Source organism: Panthera pardus, unplaced genomic scaffold (assembly GCF_024362965.1).
Source record: "Panthera pardus isolate Hobbes unplaced genomic scaffold, ASM2436296v1 HiC_scaffold_3, whole genome shotgun sequence".
Taxonomy (NCBI): Eukaryota; Metazoa; Chordata; class Mammalia; order Carnivora; family Felidae; genus Panthera; species Panthera pardus.
The window spans coordinates 27,780,505-27,803,721 of NW_026526876.1; the positions used below are offsets into that span (position 1 = coordinate 27,780,505).

General features: G+C 44.9%; 1 protein-coding gene across 3 annotated transcripts; it reads right to left on the reverse strand.

Annotated features, from left to right (window-relative positions):
- Positions 1 to 875: 875 nt before the first annotated feature.
- On the reverse strand, positions 876 to 12,400 carry LOC109277096 (intercellular adhesion molecule 2). Of its 3 annotated transcripts, none has more exons than XM_019466559.2 (8): positions 12,261 to 12,400; positions 7,325 to 7,400; positions 5,748 to 6,014; positions 4,563 to 4,883; positions 4,027 to 4,305; positions 3,226 to 3,495; positions 2,312 to 2,554; positions 876 to 2,113 (listed from the first exon to the last, which is right to left on the reverse strand). In XM_019466559.2, the coding sequence occupies exons 2-8, from the start codon at positions 7,377 to 7,379 to the stop codon at positions 1,905 to 1,907; spliced, it is 1,644 nt and encodes a 547-aa protein (XP_019322104.2). In that variant the 5' UTR covers positions 7,380 to 7,400; positions 12,261 to 12,400; the 3' UTR covers positions 876 to 1,904. The 3 variants fall into 3 exon arrangements, with proteins under 3 accessions (XP_019322104.2, XP_019322105.2, XP_053748873.1); XM_019466560.2 differs by having other exon boundaries at positions 12,249 to 12,400; XM_053892898.1 differs by lacking the exon at positions 3,226 to 3,495 and having other exon boundaries at positions 12,249 to 12,399.
- Between the last annotated feature and the right edge of the window lie 10,817 nt (positions 12,401 to 23,217).

The following is a 23,217-nucleotide window of genomic DNA, read 5'->3' on the forward strand; positions in this document are numbered from 1 at the left end:
ATGGACTGTGTGGGACTGTCAACAGTGACACCATGTGGCAGTGAGAAGCAAAGGCAGGAACCTCCACTGTGCCTCAGGGCATGGGGGCCTTGAAGTGGGGTTTGCTCAGTGAGAGAACCACAGACCTGATGCAGCTGATCTCAAGACACTGAAATGGCTGGAGATTGCTGCATCAGGCTGCTCTATACTCTTTTCTTTTAAACCCACTTCCTTATTTCCTTAAGTGTTGAATTCAGAAAAGTGAGCAAGTTATATTACATGATGAGTGATGGCTGCTGTATTGAGTGGAAAAATGGAGGCTGAGGTCATTTGGAGGGGGTGGGGGATGGGATGCTTTTTTGCAAAATCAAACAAATTATTTCCAGTTTCCTCCCAAGAAACTTTTTTCCTTGATCCTGAGTTAGGCATTCTTATAAAGACCTGTTTTCCCAGTGTTAAGGTGCAATTGTGACTTCCTGTTGACTTGCTCTGGCTTCCCTCAGTGACTGTAAGCTTGTAGAAGGCAGGGACGCTGTTTTGTCCACCATTATATCTCCACTGCCTTGTTATGTATTGAAATCAAAGTGTTATTTTTATACCTAACCCATAACCCAGACTCAGAGAAGGTCTGGAAAGAATGAATCTTTTTACTTTGATGCCTGATGCTGTATTCTTTCTAGCTAGTGTCTTCTATTTGGAAGGCTGTAGACCTCTATCTTGAGGTCTGAACTTTAGTTTCAAGGTCAGGTCAAATAGGCTGCCGCCCTGAGCCAACACACCACCTGCCCTGGGCTAGTTGTTTGTGCTACCGACTTGACATTCTTTTCTTAGAAACTGTACTCAAAATGCAACCATGTGGCTTAATAAAAGTTTTCAAAAATGACACAGAAAAGAAATACTTTCAGATATTGTAAAATCACTTTTATTTTTTACCATATCCAACATTTCAGTGACCCATACATGACTGATTTAGGAGAAAAGATCTGGTTTTATGATTTTTCATGTCTTCTGTAGGGGTGAATATATTTTTTTCCAAAGAACAGAGAAGGAAGCTGAATCATGAAATCATATGGTGAACATTGTCACAGCAGGAGTTGTCCCGAAGCTTAAAGGAAATAGTTTTCAGACATTCAAAAATATATACTTCTTTATGGGAAGGGAGAATAACCATTGGAAGTCTAGCCTTAGAGCCTGTATGGAGAAAAAAATTAATATGTCAAATGTGAACTCACAGGTGATCACTTTATAATGGATTATGAAAATGAATTCAGAGATGTTTGGAGCCCTTAACCTGTGAAGGCAATTTAATGGAAGAACTCTAACTTCCACTTCTGGGGCTAGGTAAGCTGCTTGTCTGAGTTTATGACGTTTACACTCCTCTAGTGAGTTGAAGCCAGCTACTGACCCTTAATGGTGTCACCAAACTCAGCTCTGGGAGCCGGCACTCCAGAACCTCAGGTTAGGGGATCAGGGGAATGTGTAGGTAGGAATAGGTTCTGATTCCTATCTCTTTGTTTGGTACTCCCTTTGAAGTCCTCTGTGGACTAAAAAACTGGTTCCCACTTAGTCATGAAGAAACCATGAGAAATGAGTTGCATTTCTGAGATATTTCTATCTGTTCAGTCTGATGTTGAAAGCAAAGGGCTTTCTTTTGGGAGTGAGTGGACTGATTAAGCACACAGTAAGAAGCAAGAGGCCCTCTCATTAGCTGGACACTGAGACTGAAATTCTGGTGACTAGAATGAACTCAGAGGAGCTGAGCTTGTGGATGGATGAGAGACAAGGGACATGGGGGTCTGAAACACTGTTTTATGGGACTGTAGAACACAAAGGGTAATGTCTCTTCCTTTTTCCTCCCCCACTTTCCTCCCTTAGGAAACCCCAGGAGTAGAGGAGGTTGCTTTCAAACAAATAGCTGTTTCCATTTAACAATTATGTGCATTGCATTTTTCTGCTTGCTGAACAGCAAACTGGCTTTCCTCCTCTTTGTTCTTCTCTTTCTGCCTATAGGGCAATTTCCGCCTCTCTATTTTGCAAGGCCGGTAGTTCAAATACAGTGCTATGGTGATTACACCCACTCCAAGAGCGACAATAATGATGACAAAGATGGTGGAGCTGATTCCTTCATCCAGGCCTGCCCAAGCACAGAAGACAGAGAATTGGGAGGGTCAAGAGGGCAAGAGAATCCCCCCCTCTCCGGCTTACCATGCCTACCTCTCAGTCTCACCCTTCCCTACCCACTGAAATTTTTCTTCTTTCCCTATTTGGGTAAGAATCCCAACCCCCTTGGGCATTTCCACCCTAGGCCTGGCAGCAGGAAAGCCACAGTCACCTCGAACGATGACAGCAATGTCTTTGCTGACAGAGCCCAGTTGGTTAGAGGCTGTGCAGCAGTAGGTTCCTGTGTGGTTCTGGGTTGCTTTCCGTGGCACTTCAAAGTTGAATATCACTCCATTCCAGGTACACACCAAGGTTGGAGTTGGGTTTCCCTTTGGGACGCAGGCAAGCAGCTGCTCTGTCCCTTTCACCCACGTCTGGTTGCCAGGGCAGTCAGATTCCTCTAACCGGGGCTTGTCTGGAAAAGAGAGTCCCCCAAGGAGCTGAGCTCAGTGTGCCACATTCCTTCCTCACTGAGATGCTTAGCTTCCTCTCCCCTAATCCGGAAGCTGTGTCCCTCCCACCTGACAGCTTTACTTCCCAAGGGAAGGAGCACTGTTCCCTGCTTTGGGGCACTCTTCTGTCTTCCATTTTCTAGGGGCAAGGAGTCAGAGATGCAGCAAAGGCATCTTAATGGATTCAGACTCAATGATCTGGCCTGTCCTATCAATGCTGGCTTCCCTGCTTCCCATCTTTGCTTCTCAGTGAGTGAGGAGATGGGTAGGGGCGAACCCAGAGATGAGGGATTTTCTACTTTTCAAAAACACAGATTTTTATATGAAAATTTCCCCCCTCAGCATAAAGTCCAACTATCACTTCCTGTGTTCTCAGCCATCAACCCTCAACTAATACCAGCTAATCACCCTGCATTCTCTTTTCCGTTCCCAGGTCCCCCTCATGTTTTTCTCAGCTTACTTTCCTGGGGATAATGTAAGCTTGGGGAGCTTTAATTTTATTTCACCCTTTGATGTTTTATTTTAATGAGAAAAATGTAGCAACTCTAATAATGAAGTTGCTGGCCAAGAACTCTGGAGATGAGAGACTAATAATAATCCTTGTTTTGACAAGAAAGATCAGGCCTCTACTCACATAAGACATGGAGCTGGACCGCAGTGGTTTTGCTCAACCGCTGACCCTGAACCTCCAAAGAGGCCTCACAGGAGAAATTTCGGCCGTTATCTTCCTCCCTGGTGGTAAGTAAAAGCCAGGCAGGTTCCCCAGGGGCAGGGAGATCTGGGGCTCCCTTAAGCCGAAGAGTAGGGCTGGGTGATGTTAACACATGCCCCAAACAGGTCACATTAATGTCTGTCCCTGCCAATGGGTATAATTCTTCTATCTCTAGGATTGGTGGAGGGAAGCCTGTAAGAAAAGGAAAGAGAGAATCAAACATTTTTCTCAAAATTCTCAGCCAGTTCTATACTCTTGCTTCTGATGGTATGGTATCTAGGCAGATAAGACAGGGAGAAAACTTTGGATACCCTACTGCTTCTGTGCTGAATGGCAAGAGCAGTGAGATTTGGGAATTTGAGAGCTCTTCTTATGACAAATGCAGTGTCCATACGTTTGGCTATTGCCTCTGTGGCAAGGACAGCAAGATGGCTTTTCATCTTATAAATTTCCTCCCCACCTCAAAAAGTTGTTCCCAGAAACAAGCTGAAGGACCTATAATCACTCTGTAAGTAAGATGGCCACAAGAAACGGTGAAGGCTGAACACAACTACTGTCTCAATGCATGTCTCCAACCTGCCTGCACTCATCAGAGAAAGATCACATGAGAGTGTCCCGAGGAAAGGTTAATAGGGATATTTGCAGTGGAACCACCAAGGATTTACTGTGGAAGTTTCAGTGGCAGAGAACCCTCGTGAGGAAGGGAAGAGGCAGCTCACTTACTATAGACATGCACTGGCTCTCTTGTTTTCTGTTCCATTGGACCCAGAGATACAAGGCAAGACAGCTCCTGATCACCAGTCTCCATGGCCCGAACTGTGGCATTGGCCCATGCTGTGTCTCCCTTCCAGGAGACAAACAGGCTCAGCTCTTGGTCTCCCAGGAACATGTGGAACATTACCTCTCTGGCGGGGAACACCCTAGCCAACTCGCAGCTCACAGCCTCTGCCATCCCAATCTCCAAAAGTGAGGAGACCCAGATTTGGGGACTCTGAGAGAATTCTGCCAAAAAATGAAGAAAAGGAAAGAAAGGAGAAAAGCCATGATAAATCATGTGCTATATAGGACCCCACAATTTAGGAAGGGAGTGTGGCTTAAAGCTCTCTGTCTCCCAGGGTAAGATTACAGCCCAGGTAGAGATGGGGCTCAATTACTCTCACACCCTAATCCTAAACTCTGTGGGAACTTAGTCCCAAAAGGCCAAGGTAAGATAAAGAAACTGAGCCTCAGGATCCTTCCATACCTGGACTCTGACTCACCAAAGATCCGGAGTACCTTGATGGCTGAGCTACTGTGAAAGAGCCCTCCACCATGTGAACTCAAGTCCAGTTCTGCACGGCAGGAGAAATTGCACCTATCATCTTCCCTTTGGGCTTTGACATTGATGGTGATCTCAGCTCTTTGGGAGGCCACAGCCAAGTTCATAAAGTCCTTTCTGTGTAGTTCCTGGTTACCCTGGAGAAGGGTAAGGGTGAGGTTCTCCAGGGGTGCTACACTGGGCACATGGCACTTCACTGTGAAGGCTTCATCCATGGCTACCCATGCCGGCTGCAGCTCCAGGATCACCTGCTCGGGTGGCTCTTTAAGAGAAAAAGGTGGGCTTGATGAGAGAAGGCTACTCACCTCTCCAGAAAGAAATGGTATAGGACAGAAAGCTGGTGATACAAGGTGACCGTTACTCTTAAACCATCCAATCAACCGTGTCAGCTTTCTGCCAACCCTGCCCTACATAAGACAAGTCAGTCTTCTGGCTCTTCTTCTGCCCATCAAAGGTGGCTAAAGTCATAGCCAAGAAATGTGACTGTTGAGGGGCAGGTCCCTTGCGTTGACTGTTGCTGCCATTCTGGAGAACTTTTATCTCTTACCAGAGGTGCTTCAGAGGCATGAGCAGCTTCTGAGGAGCTCCTTAGCATCACACAAAAACTACACCCTAGTCTACCAAGCTTTTACCCCAAAGAGATCACACTTACTCTTACGGCAATATCCTTGCCAATGCTATTTGCCCACCTGAAAGATCTTCCTCATCCATGCCCTTCACTTCAAATCCTTACCATTCTGCAGGAGTGAAGCTCAAGAGCCTCCTTTTCCATGGAGACAGAGACCCTCCTTTTTCCAGTCCCTATTTATTCTAAGAACTTGTGCCAAATAATTTACCACAAATTGTATACTTTTTTGATCATTTATAAGCTGGCATTATTAGTATATGCCTCCTATACCTGAACATATTCTCAAGCACGATGTCTGGATGCCCTCTGTGGTCTGCTCCTAATTTAAAATCCTTCACCAAAGGGAAATAGAAGTAATTGGCTCTAGAATTCCTGCAGTATAACAGAAATCTCTACTAAGGGCCCAAATTGTCTCCCCCAAAAGAAATCTCTAATTTTTCCCTAAATAAGACATAGTCATGTTCCCCCAGTCTTCCCTTCCTCCTCAGCCCTACTCACGATACACAGTGATGTCAAGGCTTGTGTCCTTTTGGATCCCTGCACAAGAGAAGAAGCACTGCAGAACAGAATTCTCTGTGACATCCTCCAGAAGAAACTCCTTCCACTGAGGTCCTTTGTCCACCTGGGTTTTCTTTAAGTAAGTCTCAATTCCACTGGGTCCTGGGTCTGGACAGGTAGTGCTGCAGTTGATCATTAGGGACTGTCCAAGCTTTACCAGGGCCTGATCTGGCCAAACGGAAACCTCAAATATCTCTTCAGTTGCTCCTGAAATGATCAACCACACATATATGCCAAAGACTTTGGTGAGGACCACAAGACCCTAGTCTATCAATTTGTAGGTTAGAAATAGGAAACCTACCCTGAAGAAAAAGTTACAAAGAACCAGACAAGAAAAAGACCCTTAATGAACAGGTAGAACCCTGATTCCACCATTCCCTGCATTCATTATCTTTCCAGTAATCTTGGTTTCTCCATTAGTGTCACCTTGGAAACTACAGTTGTTAAAACTCATGCCAAGGAAACCATTCTCTTCCTAAGCTTCCAGATGTCTTAGAAGCTCCCAGGACTGGCTGCTGAGGGCCCTCAAGGGCTTAGTAGGCCCTAGAGAAAAGAGCTCTGTGCTTACACCTCAAATCAGTGTTTCTCTGAAATTATGGTCTAAGAATTGCCTTCACCAAAATCACCTGGAATGCTTGTAAAACTACAGACTCTAGCTCCACCTCAGACTGAATGATTAAGCACTTGTGAAGGTGGGATGTGGAAATACGCAGTGAACAGAACAAGCACTCCTGATGATCCTTATGCACGCTGAATTATGAACCCACTAGCCTAAAGGTGACTCCTAGGGTCATTCATTTCCCAGAATTTTTCACCGCTTCTCAAAATAAGACTATTCCTTTTTTGCTTTGGTACTAAGGCAACATGTTTTTGGATGCTTAAGAGTTTAGTCTGTTAGGGAAATCTCAGGTGCAATGAGAGAGACATCAGGTAAAACTTTCAGATGCCTTATGTAGGTGAGAGGCACAGTCTCCTGGAAGCTTCCCCACAGGTCCCCTTTAGCTACTCCATGTCCACCATCTGTTTCGTCTACCAAACACCGGGCCCTTCTAGGAATACACAACTCATGTAGCAGTGTTACCCACTAAGGCTCCAGTTCCTTTCTTGCCGTCTGGAGCGCTCGCTCCTCACAATTAAGCTATGGGTCCTCTCCTATCAAGACGCTATTGCAACTTCATGACACAAAAGGTGGCAACAAAGAAGTAAAAATATTCTTAAGAACAGAAAACTAGGACAGTCCTGGGCTGGCAGGGGGCCAAAGAGAGAAGGCATATTTCTTAGGGGAGAGTTTTCTCTGATGGTTTGTTCTCCTGTTCCTCAATTTGGGTTCCCCAATTATAAGCTAGAGACACCTACAGATTCTATGTCCTAATGATCCAAAAATAGGAATCTCTCCCAAGGGTCCAGACAAATGAATAGTATATTTTTGCCCCATTCAGTACTTCTGATGCTCTTACTGACCAGCCACCTGCACTTTGGCACATACTGACTAAAGAAACTATCACAAACAGCCTTACCTGGGCCAGGGTTCAAGGCCAGCAGGGCCCAGACACAAAACAGTAGCATTTCCATCCTTGTGAGAAGGGCCAAAAGCTGGAGAGAAAGGAGAAAACGGTGCTGGAGAAAAGTGACCAAAGAAAGTAAAAAGGATATAGAGAACTATTTCTTTGGTATTGCTAAAGATCAAACCCTTTCCTGACACCTTGAATAGTCTGGAGAAATTATAGCAAGAGTAACAGTGGTATGGTGTGGATGTACTAAAAGGACGTAGCAAGGGGCACGTGGCGTGGGTGGCTCAGTTGAGCTTCCAACTTTTGGTTTCGGCTCAGGTCAGGATCTCGCGGTTTGTGGGTTCGAGTCCCATGTTGGGCTCTGTGCTGGTGATGCAGAGCCTGCTTGGGATTATCTCTCCCTCTCTCCGCCCCTCCCCACTCGTGCTGTCTCTGTCTCAAAATAAATAAAAAGTTCTTAAAAATATACAAAAAAAAATTAAAGGACATAGGAAAATAGTAGGGGATATTAGATTAAGTGAGATTCCTGTATATGTTTGTGTCGCAGTTATCTGTTTACATATTTGTCTCCATCTACTTGAGTCAGTAGAAGGCTATTAGCATGGAAACATGAAAAACGAAGTTTGGAGAGATGTAATCAATGTTTATCTAGCACTGTCCAGTGGGAAGTGACCGTGAATCTAGAAAACATGGTCACAAGAGTCCTGTTCTCTGATGTAAGGGAGAAATGTTTCATCAGGGCTCTGTTCATGACCTCTATGAGATATCCCTCAAGATAATCCTTCTCTCTCTGCTCTGCCTCCATGTTCACCAAGCAACCTTTGGATTATTTCGTTGGCTGAGTTAAGTCCTAATTGTCCACCTCTCTTTTTCTCCACCGATCTGTACCAAGTTTTTTTTCTTTTAAAGCCCCCCACTGAAGCTAATTTATTCTAAGAAAGGTTTCTTAACTAATCCTGTCCCTCTTCACAACCCCTCACTTACAACAGATTGTCTGCACCTCCCTTTACACCAAATGTGATTTCTGAAGCTGCATGTTAAAATGCAATTCACTTAGTGAATTATTTTTAATGATGAATTCATTACTATGCTAGAAATTCCCTGAGGACAAGAGGCTATATTTATCTTGCATCTCCACCTCCTAGCACAGCGCCTGGCATGTTATGGATATCCCACGAAGTGGATGACTACCCTCTAATTCTGTAGTATTTGAATTTTCATACATTGGGTTTTACACAGGTGTACCTTTACTTATATTCTGGTCTGAAAGAGCATATAAGGTTTTTTGGGTTTTTTTTTTGGTCTTTTTTTATACATGCATAACAGGCATATCAAAATTTATATTTCCAAGTGAGTGTTACTCTTTGAATACTTTGGGAGGCTATAAATTTATTCCAGTAATGACACCATTATTCAAAACTTTTTTTTGAAATGATTTAGAGCTGGCTTGTAAGCTACACAAGAAAAATCAGTCTATTAAACTATTTTGTTATTCTTTGAGGAAAAAATGATATGACTCAGACACCTTATTCACCAGATTTAGCTCTGAGTGCCTTAACATCTCTTTCCAAGGAAGATCTCCTATCAACTGAAGACATTCCTAAGTACCCCAGACTTTGAAGGAATTTCAAAATAAGAGTTTTAAGTAATAACAGCTGTTTGAAAAAGTACAAAAGCCCTGAGTGGAATTGCTTATATTCATACATTATTTCAGCAAACAATTATTGAGCACCTACAATATTCCAGGCTCTTAGAAAGGTATAGAAGTTACCAGGATTTATCCCATGACAATAGGAATCCCTGGAAGTTAGTGGGAAAGACAAATGTAAATAAAAATAACAATATTATTCCAAGTGTTACTATAAAAATGGGGGGGGGGGGTGACAGTAAAGTGAGAATTAAATGACTAAATTCAAGCCAAGTGTTTATCCCAACTCCTGGCACATAAGACTTCAATAGGTTAGTGATGACGGTGATTGTGCCACTGCTACTGATAATGATAAATTGATCCAGGAGCATTGAGGAGGGAATCATTACTTCTCTCTGAAGGAGCTGAGGTTTCTCAGGTCTCCTTTGAACTGCATTTTCTATTATGACTGGAAGTTTATTAAGGGATGAGGTGATACGGAGAGGTGGTCAGGTCAGACTTATTTGAGAAAATCCAAGAAGTTCAGTATGGGTAGCATACAGGAAAAAGGACTGTGGGATAAAGAAGTAGGTATACAATTGGGTCAGTAAGCAGGAATTTACAGAGCTTTTAAAGCAGGGGGGTGAGATAATCAGCTTTATTTTTCAAAATGACAACACTGGCAGTGTGTGGAAAAAGAAAGATGGAAGAAAAGACTGATGGCCACGAGATCTGGTAGAAGGTGACTGCGGTAATCTAAGGGAGATCCAAGGGGGCCTGAAGGCATTAGTGACTGCAGAATTTTTATATAGAGGATATTCAGGGGGATCTCTGTCTGGTTGAAAATGGGGGTTAGAGGTTATGTTTGCATAGTAAACATACTTGTTTTACTTAAAAGCGTATGTTACAGATTAATAAAATAGCAGTGTTCTACATATTTTTTCACATCTTGCATAATATTTAGAATATATCAATTATTCGTGTCTACTTTTATTTTAAAAGCATCAAGGGGAGGATAGAGGAAAATGGCATCCCCACTGTTTGAAGGGCATGCATAACATTCATTTAGCTATATAATTTTTTAAAAATATCAGCCACATTGGACACTGTAGAATCCCAATTTACTGTTGAATTTGTTGAGGTAAAGTGCTCTCTTCCTAACACCCATTCCAAGCTAGGCACTTACTACAGATCTGTATCTCACTTCATTGACTCTTTTCTCAACCACATCTTGTCTAATAGCTTCTAACATTTAGTAACCATATACAGTACTATGTTCCAGGCACTACACTGACTGGCTTACTTTAGTTATCTCATAGCAATCTTATGATAATTGCCACTTTTACAGATGAGGAGATGGAGACTGGAAGAGGTAAAGTAACTTACCCCAAATCACACAACTAATTAAGAGGTGCAGCCAGCATTCAAACCCAGGCATCTTTACTGCTGGGCAATTCTTACTACTTCACTGCTTCTTTATATTCAGTGACTCTAGATTATCTGTGCTTCGATGGGGCCACTGTGCCACAAACAGTCCTGCATAGTGGTTAATCCAAGAGCTCCTGTTTCATTCATCTCTCCTTAGCTTGCGGATGGTACCTTTCTCTGCAAACCTAATCTTGCCGTGAATTAATCTTACAGATTATATTCTCCTAGAGCCTTGGCTAAAAAAGATTTCCCATCTTTGATCTCTATAAGCCAACCTGGGTGGTTTTCCCTTGTGGTTGCCACTAGTACATGCCACATAGATATAAGAAAATGGAGGGGGGGCGGGGTCGTGCTGATTCTTGTTGTTTTCATTCTGGGATACTGACAATACTTTGTTTGTTCTATGTTGTTCCAAGTGCCCTCTCCCCGCCCAACTATCCTCACAGCTGTTAAGAGTTCATCCTTGGGGGAGCCTGCGTTGCTCAGTCGATTAAGTGTGGGACTTCTGCTCAGGTCATGATCTCACAGCTGATGAGTTTGAGCCCCATGTCAGGCTCTGTGCTGACAGCTCAGAGCCTGGAGCCTGCCTTGAATTCTGTGTCTCCCTGTCTCTGAACCTCTCCTGCTTGTGCTCTGTCTCTCTCTCAAAAATAAACGTTAAAAAAAAAAAGTTCATCCTTGTTTTCACGTAGCATGTTACGATCAGGTACTGAAACATGACGTTTTTTTATTCATTCATTTTCTTTTAATTTTTTTAACGTTTAATTATGATTGAGAGACAGAGACAGAGCATGAGCAGGGGAGGGGCCGAGAGACGGGGAGACACAGAATGTGAAGGAGGCTCCAAGGTCTGAGCTGTCAGCACAGAGCCTGACGGGGGGCTCGAACTCACAAACTATGAGATCATGACCTGAGTTGAAGTCTGACGCTCAACCGACTGAACCACCCAGGTGCCCCTTATTCGTTCATTTTCTTACAAAGCAAGCAGCATCCCTAAGAGGAAATGAATTTTTAAATCTTTTTAACTCCTTTGGCTTACTTGCTCTGTAGTATTATATGCCATATAAAAGGTTTAAAGTGTCTGAAATCCTAGGCCTCTAATCCAGCCACTGAAGGGTTGCAGGGAGGGCGTAGGCAGGTGAGGGGAGGACGGCACACGCCGACATGCCCTTGGGATGGCTTTGGCTGTGGAGCGCACCTGGCCTTCCGGTCCGAATCTGGGGCGCTCCCAGGGTGCCCTGCAATTTCTCATACATCCGGGAGTCACATCCCACCCTCTGCATGGTCTTCTCCCTCGAATTCCCTGGAATTCGCTTCCTCCTCGCGGAACACTCCCCCCAGGTGAGCGTACGTTCGTGATCAGGGCTCAGCACGAGCACCCCCGTGTCCTCCCCCCATAGTGCCCAGGCCGCTGCCCGCCAGCCCCACGCTACTGCTTTCGGGACGCGCACCTCCCTGACACCTCGCTTGTCAGGCCGGCGGGTCTACCTCCCCTGCCGGACTGTCAGCCCCGGGAGGGCAGGGCATCCACACCTCGACCCGACACAACAGCTACAAAGACTCGAGGGCAGGACCGAGCCCGGCGCTCGGACGCGGAGCGCAACGCCCGTTCCCGCTCGGAAGGAGTCTCCCGTCTGGCCTGCACACAGTGTGGCTCTCACGCTCTCGGCCCCACAGGCCGGGAAGGGCTTCAGAGGCGGATGGTATTTAAAACGTGAAAGGTATGTGGAAAAACCACTCCAGCGAGTGCCCCTCTGGGTTTCCGGCCCACTGCCGCGTGACAAGGCGAAGCCCGTCACACGAGGTCAGGCCTCTGCAGACCTGACGGAAAAAGCCAGGAGACACCGGCATGAACCTAAGCACACAAAGCAAGACCTAAATCCTCACGGAGGGCCGCTCCTCGCCGCTCGCCGCTCGCCGCTCCTGTCACTCCTAGGATAGCTAGACCGCTCCGCTGCCTCGCCCGCGCTGTTCTCAGAAACTTGCCACGCGCTCAGACCGTTTGGTAGGCAGCGCCAGGCGGGGGCGCACGCGCGAGCTTCTGGCCGGAGGATTTCCTGATCTGCCCAGAAACTCGTGACGTTTACCCAGAAGCTTAGCAAGGGTTGGCCGAGGCCAATGGGGCGGACCAGGAAGCTGAACTCACAGGAGGGGGTTGCAAGGGAAAATGAAGGTAGAGAAGCCTGTGTCTCGCTTGGTAGAGAGCTCACGTTTGATTCAAGATAATAGGTACTAAGCAAAACAAAGTGAACACAAAAGAGTAAGGGTTGTTGTAGGAAATAATGGCTCTGTTAGAAAAACAAAGGGTTGTCCACCCCTGTGCCTATTCGTTGCGTGACGCGGCCTGAGCCTGTGCGAAGTCGCTCGCGGAAGCTGGCTGCGCGCGCAGCTGCGTTCCCGTGTTGGGCCGCGCAGGTTGGCGTTGGGTGTCGGTTTCTCAGTTGCTCAAAAATCTAGCTGGCGTCGCTCTCGGCTCTTCCTGGGTGGCCTGGCAAATTGGTTCCACGGGACTTTTTGCCAGTATCAAAAAGACTTTTTTGTACACCCCCGTTTCTCCACATACAAGTAACACGCTTGAGTAAACGAGCATTCCCTTCCTCACTTCCTACCAAACGTGCCTGCGCTCTTGCTCCCCCGCCCAGCAGCTATCAATAGCCATAAAAATGGGGGTGAGTAAATCCTCCGTTGTGTCTCTCCACCCCGGACCCCTTTCCACCGCTTTCGTGGCAAACATCTTCGGAGGGTCGTTTCTCAGAACGCTTTTCCGGCGCCCAGGTCGGGCCATTCTCATGGGCATCCTGTTGTGTCCTTGTCTCCCACAGTCCTTGGCTGACCGTGAGCCATGGGCTGAGCTCCTTGGTGCAGTGAAATTTGAGGATTTGGGAGTTTTCAGGGGACCAATTACGTGCATTCCCTATCTCATTTACTGTAACTCCTTTGAGGAGGCGCTACTATTACCTCTTTTGTGGAAGAGGGTTTATTTCTTTTAGATTATGAGTGAGTGACTTCTTGTCCAAGAAGGGCAGCTGCCTTTCTTGTACCCTAGTTGTACCAATGCTTTGTCGTCTTCCATACTGACATTTTGGGGGAGAATGTCACCTGGAATAGAGGCTTTGGGGCCAGACCAACTGGTCTATGAATTCCTCTACGATGTCTTAACTAACTTTGACACTATGGGAAAGTTACATAACTTCTAGTTCTTCTGTTAAAAGGAATGACATTTAGTTTATGTATTTGAAAGTGCCTGCCATTGTTTTTGACACTACATCGGTGTTTGATAAATGATAGTCTGTCTTCCTTTTGTGATCACAGGAAAGGCCTTTCCTGACGACTCCCCACTAAAACTGCCAGGCTTTATTTGAGTCTAGTTTATAGGACCTATCAGAGTAACCCCTTCAGGCTACCCGCATTTCTCTTTTATGGCTTCGAATGGTTTTGCTCACTTATGTTAAATATTTCTGCATAGTGATACCAAATCAACATCATAATTACCGCTTGCTAGAAACCAAAATCTCTGTGCTTATGCTTAGTGGGATTTTTTCAGCTGCTTGTTTTTAGGAGGTGCCTTTGAACGTCGTTTTCTATTTTGTCATATGCTTGTATTTTTAATGTCCTTTTCCCAATTCCTGAATGGTGTATCAACCTTAACTTTGATTTCTTCAGTGGAAATATTAAATTTTAATATTGTAAAGGCTGCTAATATAATCCCATCTAATAAAAATAGCTGTATCATATAAAAATGGTTTTTAAAAATTTACGGTAATTTTATAAATTGGCCAGTGAATTGAATCTTGGCAAATGGGCTTGCTCCAGTTGACCCATTTCTTTATGTGGATGGTACTTTCCTAGGGAAGTTGAGAAGTTGTTCCTTCAAATGGATAATTGCTTTGGCCTGGGTCAAAGTTATGACTGTGGGAACGGGTTATAGTAGTAGTGAGTTTGAACCTGACAAAAGCAAGAGAAACTGCAGCTAGAGGGGCGTCGTCTTCTGAAGTGGCACCTCCCTTTTGACTGCTTTACTTGGTTTCTGGGCTCCCCAGATCTGCTACTTCCCTGATCCCTCAAGACTCTTTTTCTCCCTTACCTGTTTTTTACTCCTGGGGCTGTCAATGCCCAACTCAGAGGCACCTTGTTTATAGAAGCTAAACGGTTAGGTGGGATCAGTACAGTCTTTTTTTTTTTTTTTTTAATGTTTATTTATTTTTGAGACAGAGACAGAGCATGAGCGGGGGAGGGGCAGAGAGAGAGGGAGACACAGAATTCGAAGCAGGCTCCAGGCTCTGAGCCGTCAGCACGGAGCCCAACACGGGGCTCAAACTTGTCAACTGCGATATCGTGACCTGAACCGAAGTTGGATGCTCAACCGACTGAGCCACCCAGGCGCCCTAGGATCAGTACAGTCTTAACCAGAATTAGAAGAGCAGATAAATTAAGGGTTAAATCAGTAGTTAGTACTAAGTGAATCAACCTTGACCAGCCCATCAGAGTCAAGGTGAGGATAAGATCTGAGCTAAGAGTAAACAAAGAAAAATCCAAGAATCCAGGTGGAAGGTCACTAATCAGTAAAGTCTAAGAAAGCAAGAGCATAAAGCTTGAGAAAGATTTGGGAACCAAAGTTAACTGTTAAGATCTAAGCTGGTTTTAACCTTCTGCCCTGATGGGGTAACTCCTGATCAGGACTTACTTGGAACAGAGTTCTGGGGTGGGGAAGCGGAGGTAACTTTTATCAGAGCTATTTCCTGAGCAGGCATTGTTTCTGCATTGTCCTTGTCCTCTTAGAGTTCACACTGGAGGGGTGTGTGGATGGAGGCAGAACCCTAAACAAAAGCCACAGCACAATACGATGAGTACTCTTACAGAAATTTTGGCTGAGTATTAAGGAAAACAGAAAACAACTAATTGATGATGGCAGTTAGAAGGTGGGGATAGAAAGTCATGGAAATTCCAGAGGCAGTGACATTTGAGTTGGCTTTGAAGAATAAACAGACACTTGCATAGCAGAGAACTGGGGAGGAACACTTATTCATTTAATCAATGTGAATTGAGTATTTAACTTTGTTCCAGGTATTGTTCTAGGTAGTGGGGACACAGCAGGAAACAAAGCCCCAGCCTTGGAGGAGCTTACATTCTAGTGACGTCATAGGCACAAGAATCAGTGTGAAAGAGCTTGGTGTGTTCAGGGAAGGTTAAGTTCAGTTGGGATGTTGGTGGAAAATAAAGCTATAGAGGTAAGAGGAGGACAGAGTAAGAGCCAATTATCCCATGCTGAAAAGTTTAGATACAGACTCTTCTGCAAGCCCTTGCCTTAAAAAAAATTTTTTTTTAATATTTATTTTTGAGACAGAGACAGAACATGAACAGGGGAGGGTCAGAGAGAGAGGCAGACACAGAATCCGAAGCAGGCTCCAGGCTCTGAGCACAGGCTCTGAGCCTCAGCACAAAGCCCGACGCGGGGCTTGAACCCACAGACCGTGAGATCATGACCTGAGCCAAAGTCGGACGCTCAACCGACTGAGCCACCCAGGCGCCCCAAGCCCTTGCCTTTTAAACATTTTAGAGCTGTGGAAACCTTTCTGCCAAAGAATCTTGCAAGGTCACTCAATATATAAAACAGTAAAAGCTGAACTCTTTGTTGAAGCAGGGAGGAGAGGTGGGGGTGACACAAGAGAGGATCTCCCAGTGCTGCCCTCCCTCTCACTCTCAGGTAGCCACAACAGCTCTAAGAAACTCGAAGGACCCCAGGGGGTTTAAAGCCTACTGCTGAATGTAATGGAGGGCACACAAATATGGGAAAATGGAGAAATGTGATCATATTTGCTGCCTTGGGATAAAATTGCCAGGAGAGATAGGGTAGGATGGCCTTTTAGCAGAGAAACTAGTTAGATGGGTTATGGAAGAGATGCTGAGGACCTGACCTAGGTGGGTAGGATAGATCCAAAAAAGATTTAGGAGGGAAAATCAACAGAACTTGATGACTGAGCAAGAAAGGGGAGCAAGAAAGGGAGGAGTGAAAGATGACTTCAAGAGAGCACAGTGAAGGTCCTTAAGACTTTCTCTATTCACCTCTTTGCTTTTTTTTTTATTTTATTTTTTTAAATTTTTTAATGTTTTTTATTTTATTTTTTGAGAGAGAGAGAGAGAGAGTGTGAGTGGGGGAAGGGGAGAGAGAGAGACACACACACACAGAATCCAAAGCAGGCTCCAGACTCCGAGCTGTCAGCACAGAGCCCGACATGGGGGTCGAACCTACAAGCTGTGAGATCATGACCTGAGCTGAAGTCAAACGCTTAACTGACTGAGCCACCCAGGTGCCCCTCACCTCTTTGCTTTTGATTACACGTGTCCTGGGCATCTGGTTGGGTCACCCCATCTTTGGCTTTCATCTGCCTACAAGACCAGTTTGAATGTCTCATCAAGGCCCTTTGTCATGTCCTCATGCTCTGTATCAGGATAGATACAGGAGAGGAGACTGGGAGGGAGGACAATGAGACCTTGATTTTGGACAGATGGGTTTACATGACCTATGGAGCGTCTAGCAGTGAATTGGAAATACGGATCTGAATCTCAGGAGAGGAGTGGTGATTGGAGTTAGATATTTAGGCTTATCAGAAAGTAGGCAGTAATTGATGGGATGTGAATAGATAAGTATGTCTGGGTAAGTCATGTATAAAGAAAAGAGCTAAGGATCGAACTGCAGAGGACCAGAGGGGAGGGAGAAGTCAGAGATCCCAGGGGAGACCTTTGCCTTATCTTCCCTCTGTCTTACTGGTCTGTTTTTCAGTCATACCAGTAGTTCTGGGTCCAAACTCAAGAGCCAGGAGGTCGCCTCTGAGGGGGTCTGGGAAGTGACCAGGAAGAGGACTCAGACTACAGTGCCACCCAGGTCTCTCAATGCACCATAAACGTCTACCTTGAATGGGGAGAGAACAAATGGTAGAATCATGCCCCAGGCCTTAGCTCCAGAGATTTCCAGAGTGTCACCTGGGCTGTAGACCTGAAACTCACTTCTTGAATCCTGGTATATGCTCCCACTATTGGAAGACACTATTCTTGAGTTTTACCTGCTAGGCTGTGTGAACTATGAAAATATGTATCTGTGACTTCATTGTGTACATAGAGGAGGAACTTTTGTACACTTGATGATCCGGCAAAATCGGATTCTCTTCACCCTGGGCTGTTTCGTGCCTTTTAGCCTTATTCCATTATCTTTGCCTAACTCATTCATAGCCTTTTTTACATAACATCCTCCAAGAAGACTTCACTAATCCGTTTCCTTCATTAAAGGTTTCCCCGTGGTACCTTATGAATACCTTTATGTTCGCAATTGTCATGTGGAGAAATGATCTGTTTATGCATTTACCTTCTTTGCTAGAAGATGTCAGTGACTGGCACATAGAAGCTGCTCACTGAGTGTTTCTTAGATGGTGAACACGGCATCAGCTGCTTTGCCATCCAGCACTTCTGCTGCTCTGACTGTGCGGTGCCCCAGGCCTGCCTCACCACCACAAATGGAAAATGGATGTGTCAGCCACTTGGGATTCCACCTCGGCCAGGCTCCTGGTACATCCCCAGTAGTGCTGCCATTGTGTTAAGTGTTTCCCGCCATGACCTGTCTACCCATACTTCTGAAATTCTAACCTCCTGTGGGCCATCCAACCAAGGAGTGATCTTTTGCTGGCCTGCTGTAGCACAAGTACTGGGCCATCTCGCTCCAAGGGCCTTTCTCCTATGAACTCTTTGGCAGCTACTTTGTCCACCAAACAGCTGGGTCAGGAAGCATAGACCCACTGGGAATTGTCCCTCTGGTTTGGGTTTATTAAATACTTTTAAAATACTTTAATAAATTAAATACTTTAGTTCCATTAAGTGTTTGAGTGCCTGTAGATGCAATAGGGTCAGAGGTTATAGGAAAGTACCTCTTCTGAAACCATAGAATGTTTCAGAATGAAATTCTGAAAAGTGGTCAGTGAGCAGAGTAAGGATCAAGGGAAGAAGAGAGGAAGAGAAAAAAGGCATTCCAAGCGAAGGGAATAAAGGCATGGGAATGCTGCCTCCAGGACCCCAAGTGCTGCAACTGGCTACGCCATTAGGTCCTATGAGGGTGGTGTGGGAATGGTCTCCCCTCCCCCCATCTCTTTTGATTCTTGAGCATTAATCTAGTGCTTTCACAAGGTCTTGAATTGCCCCTAGTGATGTATCAAATCCCGTTTGCCTATTGGGTGACCATCAGTAGTATCTCCTTCAAATCAAAATGCTTCTAATTAATCAGGTCCTACCAATTAGCCTCTTTTCTTTGAGTCCCCATAGCACTGGCTTTTCAGTTTGAAAACTTTCTTTGCATGTAATAACAGACCAGAGGTAATAACAGAGAAATAACAGCTACGAACAAGAAGTCATATATAGTGTTAAGTGCCTGGATTTTGGATTCCAGAGCCAGCTCAGAACCAGGTTTGAATCCTAAAACCATCACAGTGAGAGTAGGGGAAGTAACTGAATCTTTCTGCCTTGATTTCTAAAATAGAGGTAAAATGAGTACCTCATATGCATAGTGAAGGTTAAAAGAAGTAATACGGGGGCGCCTGGGTGGCTCAGTCGGTTAAGCGTCCGACTTCGGCTCAGGTCATGATCTCACGGTCCGTGAGTTCGAGCCCCACATCGGGCTCTGTGCTGACAGCTCAGAGCCTGGAGCCTGCTTCAGATTCTGTGTCTCCCTCTCTCTCTGCCCCTCCCCTGTTCATGCTCTGTCTCTCTCTGTCTCAAAAATAAATAAACGTTAAAAAAAATTTTTTTTTAAACAAAAGAAGTAATACGTGTGGTACTTAATAAGTGTCAGCTATTCTCTGCTTAATGAATAGGAAATCTTCTTTATCCTTACCATAACTTAGATATCCTGTTTTCCCCCTGACACCTTGAGGATGTTTTATCATAGCAATTAACTCATTGTTGGTATTGTTTATCATTCTCTCTCACTACACTTAAAGATCATTCACTTGTTTAAACACATGTATTGATTAGGTTATGACAGTGGTTAAAAGTAACACAATATATACCCCAAATTATTGAAAACAGGTACTTAAATACGTGTACATGCACATTCACAGCAGCATTACTTACGATAACTGAGAGATGGAAACAACCCAAATGTCTATCAATAGATAAATGGGTAAGCAAATGATGGCATATACATACAACGGAATATTATTCAGCCATAAAAAGAAATGAAGGGCTGGCACATACTACCACATGCATAAACCTTGAAGACATTATGCCAAATTAAAAAAGCCAGACGCAAAAGTCACATGTTATGTAATTCCATTTATATGAAATAATCAGAACAGGTAAATCCATAGAGACAATGCAGATTGGTGTGTACCAGGGGATAGGAGAAGAGAATAAACAACTGCTTAATGGGTATGGAATTTTCTTTTGGATGAAAATGTTTAGAACTAGATAGAGGTGGTGGTTGTACAACACTGTGAATGTACTAAACGCCAGTGAATTGTTTGCTTTCAAATGGTTAATTTTACATTATGTGAATCTCAATAACAAAGAAAAAAGAGAAAGAATTCCCACCTTCAAAGAATTTGTATTTTAGCGAAGGAGCCAGATCAGACAGTAAGCCAGTTCACACCTAGGCAAGCAATTACATATTGTGATAATTGCTTGGTGAGAAATAAAGTAAGGGGAGAGAATGGAAAAGATAACAAAGGGCTGGAAGTAGAGAGGCTCTGAGGTTGGAAGGGGCTTAGCAGTTTGAGAAATTGCCAGGAGAACCTCTGGACTCACTCTTAGAGAACCAAAGGCAATGGTTTAAAATGAGCCCAAGGAGGTAAGCAGGCGCCAGGCCTTGCAGAATCTTACATGTCATGAGGAGGGAGTATGATATTCAACCTAAGAGCAATGGGAAGCTGGGGAGGGTTTTAATCAAGGAGAAAATGAGGACCTGAATTACATTTAACTGTTTTATCTTTTTTAAATTAAAAAAATTTTATTAAGATTTTATTTTTAGTTATTTTTATTTATTTGAGAGAGAGACAGAGAGAGACAGAGAGAGAGGGAGGGAGGGGCAGAGAGAGCAGGGGGAAGAGAGAGAATCCCAAGCAGGCTCTGTGCTGTCAGTGCAGAGCCCAACACAGGGTTCCACCCCACAAACCATGAGATCATGACCTGCACCGAAATCAAGAGTTGGATGCTTAATCGCCTGAGCCACCCAGGTGCCCAAGATTTAATTTTTTTCTTCCTAAAATTTTTAGGGAGAGAGGGATACCTGGGTGGCTCAGTCGGTTAAGTGTCTGACTTCAGCTCAGGTCATGATCTCACGGTTGGTGAGTTTGAGCCCTGCATTGGGGTCTCTGCTGTCAGCGCAGAGCCTGCTTCTGATCCTCTGACCCTCTGTCTCTCTGCCCCTGCCCCACTCATGCTCTCCTCTCTCTCAAAAATAAATAAAAACATTAAAAGATTTTTTTTTAATTTTTAATGTTTATTTTTGAGAGAGAGAGGGAGGGAGGAAGAGAACGGGGGAGGGGCAGAGAGAGAGAGGGAGAGACAGGATCCGAAGTAGGCTCTAGGCTCTGAGCTGTCAGCACAGAGCCTGACGTGGGGCTGGAACTCACAAACCATGGGATCATGACCTGAGCTGAAGTTGGATGCTTAACCGACTGAGCCACCCAGGTGCCCCCATTAAAATATTTTTTTTTGAGAGAGAGAGAGAGAGAGAGAGAGAGAGAGAGAGAGAGACTATCCCAAGCAGGCTCCACGCTCAGTAAGGATCCCATGACCCTGGATCATGAACCGAGCCAAAATCAAGAGTTGGATGCTCAACCCACTGAACCACCGAGGTGCTCTACTCTCCGATTTTATTTTTTAAGTTATCTTTACACCCAGTACAGGGCTCGAACTCATGACCCAAGATCAAGAGTCGCATGCTCTACTGACTAAGCCAGGCAGCTGGCCCTTATCTCTTTTTTAAATGCACTTATTAGCTTGTCTGTTTTCTAGTGTAAAGGTTCTCTACAAGGCAGGTTGTATCAGAATTACTTGGCAGGCTTATTCTATTATTTTTCTGTAAATTTAAATTCCAGTATAATTAACATACAGTGTTCTATTAGTTTCAGGTGTATAATACTGGGAGGCTTATTTTTTAAGTTTATTTTGAGAGAGAGAGCATGCAAGTGCGCATGGGAAAGGGGCAGAGAGGGGGGGAGGGGGGGAGAGAGAGAGAGAGAGAGAGAGAGAGAGAGAGAGAGAGAGAGAGAGAGAGAGAGAATTCTAAGCAGGCTCCACACCCTTAATGCAGAGCCTGATGCAGGGCTCGAATTCTTGAGCCAAGAGATAATGCCCAAGCTGAAGTCTGTTGCTTAACCGACTGAGCCACCCAGTCACCCCTGGGAACCTTATTCTTAAAATATAATACTGGAAGCCATTGGATTGTGTACGTGTGTTGTTTAGTGGGAGTGGCTAGAAGGGATAGTTTGGAATAGCTCCCCAGGGGATTTGCCCCTACTGCTCCCTCAAACTCCTTGGAACAAGCTTGAAAGTCTTGAAATGGGTACTAATTACATTATCATGAATTCTTTCCGCACTTTACAGGGGTGGAGAGGGGCCCTGATTCAATGACTGTAACAATTTCAGTGGCCTGTTCTGAGACTGGCAGTTAATGCAAAGGTGGAAGGAGGAGCATGATCTCTGAGAAGACCCAGAGGCAGGAAAGCAACAGCAAAGTAGGGTTCATCACTGGAGGAAAGATACCAGCAAGTACAAGTGAGCAGAACTGATTTCTAAAAAGGGTGGAGAACTGTACTATGAAGAGGCTCTGGGTGCTATGGTGCAAGACTTTGTTAGGGGTGAAAACAAAAGCAGAGAATTTATATACTGAAAATCTATCTTGGCCGCTCAAAACTGTTGTCTGAGTAGCAACAGCATTGCTTTTGGAGCTTGTTAGAAATGCTGAAGCTTAAGCCCTGTCTCAGACCCCAAACCTACTGAATCATAATCTGCATTTTGAACAAGAGCCCCAGATGTTTCTTTTGCTCATTGAAGTTTAAGAAGCACTGGTCTAGATCATGGGGAGAAAATCCCAGACGACCAGAAGGTAGGCTCTCTGACACAGCTGAAGCACTTTATTTTGAATACTTTATGATACAGGACAGTGGCTTCTGAAAAGGTATTGCATTTTTTTCAATTAAGTACTATAAATCCTGGAGAAAAAAACCTTATTTAACTACAGGGAGGTTTGTCATAATGCAAATTTCCACCCACTAGAAACATTTCCTGTGGAGTAAAGTACTAGGCTTCCTTAAAGTGAGGCAGAGCACGTTAAAAATATGCAAAAAGAACTCGGATCTTGGCCAAGTCAACCCTTCACACAGCTGGATCGGGTCTGGGGCAGCTGACATCCCTTGGCAGCTCTGAGCCACCAGGATGGGCTTTTAAACAAAGTCAAGTTGGAGGCTCTTCTGCCCCAGAGAACAGCTCTGTGTTGTCTTTAATGCTGAAAATGTAGGAAGGCGACTCGAGAAAACTATTTTCAGAGAGTGTAACTAGGTATCTCGGGGAGTCGGCTACACCTGGGAGCTCTCAGCAACTACCCATTCTCTGTTGAAGCCCTAAGTGACCTTCGACCTCTGACCCCGCGCCTTGCACAGCGCTTCCTGCGCAGCTTTTCGCCCCCGCCTCTCCGGCCAAGGGCTGGTCCAAGGGGTGTGGGCGTGGCTCTGGGGCTGACGGTTAGGGGCGGTGCCCGTCAGGGGCGGGTCTCGCGATGGGCGGGATTTGAGGAGGCACCCTGGCATTGGGCCGCTGGGTATAGGTGGGGCCTAGCGCTGGAGTTGTTTGGGCGGGGCAG

What these genes read in the sequence shown, in the direction of transcription:
- LOC109277096 (XM_019466559.2), bottom strand. Translation starts at nt 7,379, where the DNA reads ATGGAAATGCTACTGTTTTGTGTCTGGGCCCTGCTGGCCTTGAACCCT. An exon ending in GGCCTTGAACCCTGGCCCAG is followed by an intron (nt 6,015 to 7,324) that starts GTAAGGCTGTTT and finishes TGATCATTTCAG; the next exon opens with GAGCAACTGAAGAGATATTT. An exon ending in GGTCCAGCTCCATGTCTTAT is followed by an intron (nt 2,555 to 3,225) that starts GTGAGTAGAGGC and finishes TCTCTTTTCCAG; the next exon opens with ACAAGCCCCGGTTAGAGGAA.